This window comes from Adiantum capillus-veneris, chromosome 18 (assembly GCF_014529385.1).
Source record: "Adiantum capillus-veneris isolate H3 chromosome 18, ASM1452938v2, whole genome shotgun sequence".
Classification (NCBI taxonomy): Eukaryota; Viridiplantae; Streptophyta; class Polypodiopsida; order Polypodiales; family Pteridaceae; genus Adiantum; species Adiantum capillus-veneris.
Window position 1 is genome coordinate 152,361,297 of NC_140948.1, and position 8,403 is coordinate 152,369,699.

Sequence of the window (8,403 nt, forward strand, 5' to 3'; positions counted from 1 at the left end):
GAAGAGGTGAAGAGATTGGAGATTATTTTGCATCTTGGGATTCGGTGCCACTAGTTTTGGAGTGTGAGAAGATACCAAATTACCAGATTTTTCAACTTCAACATGTTACTAGTCAAAAATTCACAGATAAGGAGTTTTAAAAATAGTCCTTAAATGTACTTGATATAAACAAATTACACATAGTGACCCCCCCTGAGGCAAGAACTCACATGAAGATAAAGATAAAGGCAAGCTGGATAGAGATTCGATCATAAAGATTTGACAAAGGAGATCGGCATGGCACATGTGGTGGCAGCCACCTAGCTCGATGTCAGATTTCTAGTCAAAACACAAGTGCCACCACTAGCGTCAGCCAGAGAGAGGCTTGTGAGTGGCAGAGATGGGCAAACAATGCTCCCTATAATTAGTTTGGACCCTTGTGTTGGAGTTCAAGTTATCGATGTTTGGACCCGTAGGTCCGAGTTCAAGGCACATGCATCTAGGAGGGAACCAATCAAACGTATCTAAAACACTATGGATGAGTGCACCAATCCAATGTTGTTGGTCGGATCACGGATAGGATGTGTTTCAGGTTTCATTCTCTGGGAATATTATATTTTGGATGTGATGCGTTCACCGTTCACAAATGGGGATTCCTGGACATAGTGTGGTCTACAATCAAATTTTTTACAAAGGCAATTGATGCTCAAGATGGCATCATTCTTGGGTAAAATGTTAAAGGTAGCAAAACTGAGGGGTATCTAGTAGTCCAAGGCCTGATACTGGGGTGTCCATGGTAGCTCCTTCATCGACTTGGTGTCACTATTGATGTGCACTATGAGTTGCAAAGAGGGTCACTTAGGGTTTTGGCATCTCAAATGAACTGGCCAATGTGATCCCATTATTTATTTGTTCTTTCAGGTATTTATTTTACTTATTTCTCAAAGTTTGGGTAGGGCAATTCACCGAGGTTGCTATATAAGTAACCCCTTGCCTTCATTGTGTACATTCACGGGTCGATTTTCATAATAAAAAAGGGTAGCTTCTACAATAGTGTTCCCCTGATTTTCTCTTCTCCCTATTTTCAAATGGAGGTGTGACCTTTTCTCATCTCCCCCCCTTGTGCGCCCTACTCACGGGGGTTCGACCGACCCTTATATGAGCACACTATTGCTCTAACAAAGTGAAACCTTTAATGTGGTTGGGTTCAGATGGCACGGCGGCAAAGAAAGAAAGAGGGGTGTTCAGCTAGAGCGGCAAGAAAATCTTGGATGAAAAAGCAGAACACCTCTCCGGACCCACAAAAAGCCTTGGCGACCCCCTTCCCCCCCTCGTCAGGCAATGGAGTTTGTCTGCCTTCTTGCTTGCATGAAAAGTGAGCGAAGCTTCAAAGGCTGATTTACAGCTAATAGCTACCACATTGTGTGAAAACGAGTAGGGCAGCAGAATTTGTAGGCAAGCGGATTGCCTCTGCCTCCGTCCACAGTGGGGTTAGGTTGTGAATTAGGTGCAATACGTTGTCTCGATCCCCACTCAACACTCAAATACCCCTCAGATTTCAAAAATTCCCTTTGGGTGGATTGTTCAAGATTTTCTAATCTCTATTCCTTTTTGACAATTTAAATCCGTATTTGAGTGCTTAGCAGGTAATTTGCAACAAATTACCTCGCAAAAAAAACAATCATGCCTAAAATTAATGAAGCAATTCATCTCCAAAGCCTACATACCAACTCAACTTCTAGTTTTAGCATCTTGTATTGATAGACAATCAATCTTCTTGTGTGGGCTACAATTTTTTCCATCTTTGAGAAATTTTGGAAATTTGAGGGCTATTTTAGGAATTTCCGAGGGGTATTTTGCTCTTTCATCGCTTTTCGCGTGCTTTAATTTAATAGCCGTTATGTTTACCGGCTACACATTCTCGGGCATTTCTTCATTTCCTCAACAAACAGAAAAGGACTACTCCCATATTCGACGAAGCAGGAAGCAGAGCCTAGCAGACGCCAAGCTAGCCTGTATAACAATGCGTTCCAAGCTCGTACTTGCCATGGGCACATCTGGTGATCCAGAAGGGCGGGCCTGCTGCGAGATGGTGAAGCAGGACTTAGGGCTGGAGACCGTGAAGCAGCTCGGTTGGGGAGGGCAGGGTTTGGTTTTACTCTGCCGCGACCCTGCGTCTGGCAATCGCTTCGCTTGCAAGGTGTTGGCCTCCCATCGTGAGCGTCAGCACAAGGTCCTCCTCGCATCGTCGTCATCATCATCGACTTTGCCGAAGAAGTCTGAAAAGAGGAAGCTTATAAAGATGAGGCCCAAGGAAGCCGTTGAGAACGCAAACTTGCTGCGGGAGGCAGAGCTTCTTCACCACCTTCGTGGCTTGCCTGGCATCCTGCCCCTCATCACAAAGGTCGAGGGCGATGACGGGTGCGTCCATTTATTTACCCCCTTCTGCGACGCGGGTGACCTCCTCGATAGACTCGATGCATGCCCGATCCTCCATGAAAGGGAGGCTGCCCACGTTGTGGCGAGCCTGGCCCGAGCCCTCATCTCGTGCCATGCTCGGGGCGTCGTCCACCGTGACATTAAGCCTGGGAATGTGCTTTTTCGCAGGTATGAGGCCACCAAAATGCAAATGCAGAGTATAAGTGCACAAGAATACATGAATTCTAGTTTGCAGAGTAATTCTATAATTAGTACTAAACTAGCTGCTGCAGGTGCACCAGGACTATATTCATTAGAGCTACATGAGGTGTTGCTGGCAGACTTTGGGCATGCTGCGAGGGTGGAGCATCCCTGGCAGAGGCTTGATGACCCCCATGTTGGAACCTCGACCTTCCGTGCGCCGGAGCTCATCCAAGGACGCTACGACCATCGCATAGATATCTGGAGCCTCGGGGTCCTCCTCTACCTCATGCTCACTGACACCATGCCCTTCATCCAGCACCTTGCTCACGATGCCTCCGACAAAGACATCCATGCTGCCATCCTCTCCAACAAGCTCTCTCTGGATGGGTCCATCGACCTTGCTGCCTCAGCTCAGGACCTCCTCAGAGGCATGCTTTGCAAGGACCCCCAACATTGCATCACCCTCCAGCAAGTCTTGCATCATCCCTGGGTTGTCCTCAACGTCTCGAACTGTGGCCAGAAGACCCTGAGCCATGTCGTCGAGAAGAGCCCTACTCCAAACACTGGCAGTAAAATTCACACTCCTGCTGGCTGTTCTGTATCAGCTCAAGCAGCTGACGTAGCTGTGCAGCCCAAGGCATTGAAGAAAGAACCTGTAATTCCTGGTACCCTAAACCACAATATTGTTGAGAAGAGCACTAGTATGCGAAATGCAGGTGTGCACACCGCGAGGAGGACATCTGGGCATCGACCTGCATCGGCTCAAGTTGCGCAACCCATGGTAAAGAAAGAGCCAGCTGTAGTCTCCAGCACTACAGACCATATTCATACATGCGCGGCGCGGCCAGCAGTAGGATCTCCAACTTCCACCATGAATGCCATGCCTCTCGGCAGCGTCACACCAGCAGTAGCAGTGGGGCAGAATATCTCTATCTCATGTATGCCGGGAAACAGTAGTAGCATTGCAAACGACGATGAGGTGGACGATGAGTTTCCCAGGTTTACAAGGGTAAAGCGACAACGAGTTCAAGTGCCATCAGCTGCATGCCATCAGCAGCATTGGCGAGTCGTGGAGGCTCATCAAAAAAGGCCAGCAGGCCACATACCCACCACCAGAAATTATACCTATGGAGCACCTCCTCCTTGCATCTGCTAGCATTAACTGAAGCAGGAGCTAATCAGATAGGGCTGATATTTTTGAACTGGTGCATTCTACAGAAGGTGAGAGAAACAATACATTGAAGCTTTTAACATTTGGTGCAGCGGTACTACGAATACCGGCTGTTAAACGTACTACTTGTAACTGAAGCAACTGAAGACATCTCGTCTCAGATAATTTTTGGACTACTCGTAGGGCTTTGATGCTGCAGGATCATTGAAAGATCCAAAACTGTATAAAATCCGTGTACATTCAATCTGACTTTCCGATGTGTTTCTCTGTCAATTAATTACTGCTTCGAGTGCAGCTTGCAAGCATTTTGTGTTAGTAGTCAGCGTATTGGTGAAAATGTTTGTCTAATTACACTTTCAAATTAGATCTCTTTGATAAAAAAACGCATGGCATATAAGGTACATATTGCATTCTCAAAAACAGCTTTTCTTATCTGATATAGTATTGCCTGGCAATTGATCAGGAATCATCATCATGTGATGCCTTCCTTGCCCATTGTGCTTGTGCCGGTGTCATGTTGTTTACTTCATGGCTCTTCTAAAACTAAAAGAGGCTGCGTTCCCCCCACCACATCAAGTACCTACGACACCTTTCTCCTGCATATTCAGCTCCGGCTGGCCGCTAGCAATCTCCTCCAGCTCAATATTCACAATGTCAGAGCTTCCCTTCGCATTTATAACACTTTTTGACACAATATTGTAACTCACTCACCTTATATGATATTTTAGGAACAAACAACTAGATGTTATCAAATCAAAGACTTGTCAAAGATTATTTTGTATGTGCTACATGAATATAGCTCTCCTCTCTCGATTTTAAAGGTCCTCTTTGCATCATTGTTCGCAAAGGTTCCGGAACTTGGAAGGATTCAACATCCTTGCTCCGGCCCAGCTTGCACGGCCACCACACATAGATCATTCCACTATGAGATCTAACTCTCCGCTAGGTCCTACTTTGCATGCCTCACCTCACGGCTACTCGTCGATGCACAGGCGCCGACCGTCAAAGATCCCCACATTTCTCACATACCACATTGACCATATATACCAGTCCGTAGACGAAGACATACAAACCAAATACCTTGGACTTATTTGTAGTAGAGAATAATCCAAAGGTCAAGGTGAATTTAGTGCACTTCGTGATGCATTCCACCAGTATGTAGCCCAAGCCCATCGGTCTATAACTTCTTTACCCTCCCAAAACAAGCGCCTCATTGTCTCAGTAAGGTTTACCACATCGAAAGCAATTACTCGTACCATATCCTTTTCGATGGAGCATAGAAGAGGTAGGCAATGAACCAGCTAGGGTTCTCCACAGATGCACTTTGAACTTGAATGGTCTCCGAGAGACCCACGACCGAGAAAATATATTATTCCACCAAACGGATCAATAGACCAGTGTTTGTTACATCTAGCAGAAGGATCATGCTCATGAAGCAAATGCATGTAAAACTGGGATGTTTGAGAGTTTCACCAATTGGTTGCTACGTGTGGAAAAGTCTAGTCTCAGTGCCTGTCTAGACGATTGGTAGTTGGTGGTATTTTTAGGTTGTTGACACATGCACAAAGATTACACCAAGAGTTTCTGAAACCAAATCCTAGTCGGAACCTCTCTCTCTCTCTCTCTCTCTCTCTCTCTCTCTCTCTCTCGTTTTTCTTCGAAACATAAAAAAGAGCCACGGTATCATGATAATTCAAATTGTATACACAACCCAACAATGTGAGGCTAACCTTGAGCCCTACCACACCTAAGGCACAATATTGTATCTCGCTGACCTTAATATGATATTTTAGGAACAAACAACTAGATGTTATCAAATCAAAGAGTTGTTAAAGATTATCCGAGAAAAATATGTATGTGCTACATGAATATAGCTCTCCTCTCTCAAGATACCGATGGTTGAAGTCGATGATAGTTATAAGTAGTGCAATGCTTGATGATTTTTTGGTGATTTTCCATGTATCGTTCAAAGACTTAGCAAAGCTGGGATGCAATAGGATTCTATACATTTCAAAGCCAGCACAAGTTTTTCACTTGGCCTTTATGGCTCAATCATTGGGTTTGTGAACAGGAAATGGGAGCTTGGCCAAGTTGGTACCCAAGGTGAAGTTTTTCCAATGTGATGCAAAAGGGATTTTTTTGGAGCCTTGAGGGCCATTTGATGTAGGCCTACTATGTGGCGACTGAGAAGATCCCACATGCGAGGTACTTGGTCATTTTATTGGGTTATATAGCCTGCTTTAGAACCTCATTTAGGTGCATGAAGTGGAGAATGAATCTACTTGGCATGGTGGATATGTTGGGAGCTTTGTAGGCGCTACTTGTTGCGGCGGGGCTATGCGGGGCAGTCCTAGCGGAGATTTTGGGTGGTGCAGAGGAAAAGTGAGAGAGAGAGAAGAGTCGACCAATCCTACAATTTGGTAGCTTGTATGCAACATTTTTAAAATCAAGAGGGCACTTGTTCGCTTCTCCCTGACTTGCTAAAAAAGGTCGAAGGGCCTTTATAAAACCACTTTTTGTACCCATTTTTGGGGCTTTTTTGCATGATGATCAAAAGGATGCACCGTAAAGTGTGTGGCTAGTGTTCTTTTTGTTGATTGAATAAAGGATTGCCCAAAAAAATTGTTTATCCCCCCACCCCCTTCTCTTTTTTGATGCGTCTCTTTGTGTGTGTGTCACTAGTGCAGATGGATGTGTGTTCCCACGGACGATTTTTACGGTGCAAGGAGAGAGAGAGAGAGAGAGAGAGAGAGAGAGAGAGAGAGAGAGAGAGAGAGAGAGAGAGAGAGAGAGGTTTTTTGTGTGCATCGGTAGTGTGTGCAATAGAAATTGTGCGGGTGTTGTGACTACAATATGTGTGTTTAGTCTTGGTGAGTGTGTTGGCACGTAGAATTGCGTTTGTGAATGTGAATGAGTTGTTCAATGTGTTTTCTCAAAGGATAGGGGTGCTATGAATATTGTGGTCTATAAATAGGCAATTGTGTGAGTGCTGGGTGTGTTCCCCATTCCCCGTCTCCATCTTCTACTGCCCCCACTAAAGAGCCCCTCATTGCTCCTCTTTGAAGTTGAGGCTGTGGATTTGGCTATGCCAAAAGTGAGAGTTTTGAAGATGAGGTGCTACTAGAGATGGTGTGTTCACACGCTTTTTGATTTTCACTAGGGTTGAAGCAATTGAAAGGTCGGGAGCTAGTTAGTGACGTGCCCACTTGATCACATCAATAGACGTGTCAGCTGATGGTTTTTTGGCCCCAGGTTAGACATTCCATCTTATGGTTTTTTGGCCTTGACCAGTTTTTGGAATGTGGTGTACACTATATGAAGTCAGTAGGAGTAGACACTGCATCAATCAACGTACGGATTGGCAAGATACTGATGGTTGAACTCAACAATAGTTTCCAATAGTGCAATGCTTGATGATGTTTTGGTGATTTTTCATGCCTCGTTCAAAGACTCAGTAAACTAGACGTTCAAAGCAAGCACAAATATTTTTCATTTTGACTTTGTGGCTCAATCATTAAGTTCAGAACAGGAAATGGGATCTCGGCCAAGTTGGTACCTAAGGTGAAGTTTTTACAATGCGATGAGAAAGGGTTTTTTTGGAGCCTTGAGGGCGACTTGATGTAGGCCTACCATGTGGTGACTGAGAAGATCCCACATATGCGAGGTACTTGATCATTTTCTTGGTATATAGCTTGATTTCGGACCTCATTTAGGTGCATGAAGTAGAGAAGGAATCTCCTTGGCATGGTGGCTATGTTGGGAGCTCCATAGGTGCTACTTGCGGCAACTGGTGGCAATGCGGGGCGGACCTGGTGGGATTTTGGTGGGGGCATGGCTCGGCAGTTGACGAGGATTGCCTTGGGGGGGGCCTTCATGCGGTGGTGCAAAGGAAAAGTGAGAAAGGAAAGAGAGAGACCAAGCCTGCAGAGAGGTAGTTTGTATGAAAATTTTTTTAATTGAGAGGACACTTGTCCGACTCTCCCTGACTTGCTAAAAATTGCCGAAGGGCCTCTATAAAACCACTTTTTGTGCCCTTTTTTTGGGTCTTTTTTGCTCGATGATCAATAGGATGCGCCGCCAAGTGTGTGGGTAGTGTTCCTTGTGTTGAATGAAGTGAAGGATTTCCCAAAAATTTGTCTATCCCCCCGCCCCCTTCTCTTTTTTGTTGTGTCTCTTTGTGTGTGTTTCGGTGCAGATGGATGTGTGTTTCCGCGATCCATTTTTGTGGTGCAAGGAGAGAGAGAGAGAGAGAGAGAGAGAGAGAGAGAGAGAGAGAGAGAGAGAGAGAGAGAGAGGTTTTTTGTGTGCATTGGTGGTCTGTGCAGTAGAAATTGTGCAGATGTTATGAATGCATGTGTGTTTGTGCGTTGGCATGTTGGGTTGTGTTTGCCAATGTGAAAGAGTTGTTCAAAGGTGTTTTCTTAGAGAATATGGGTGCTATGAATACCATGGGCTATAGATAGGCGATTATATGTGTGTTGGGTGTTCCCCATTCCCCCTGGTCCATCTTTTGGTGCCCTCACAGAGGAGCATTGTCAGAGGGCATGGTTCTCCAAGGTCGACCAAGAAAGTGTTGGGCTTCTAGCTGTAAACTTTTAGGCAGTTGAGGCGTAAACCAAGAGAAACAAGTG

The 8,403-nt window shown here is 45.3% G+C and overlaps 1 protein-coding gene across 1 annotated transcript; it reads left to right on the forward strand.

Annotated features, from left to right (window-relative positions):
• The first annotated feature begins 1,916 nt into the window (after positions 1-1,916).
• Positions 1,917-3,894, forward strand: LOC147436651 (uncharacterized). Its single transcript, XM_086488206.1, has one exon. It carries the CDS (start codon positions 2,003-2,005, stop codon positions 3,755-3,757), a length of 1,755 nt encoding a protein of 584 aa, XP_086344332.1. The 5' UTR covers positions 1,917-2,002; the 3' UTR covers positions 3,758-3,894.
• The last annotated feature ends 4,509 nt before the right edge of the window (positions 3,895-8,403 follow it).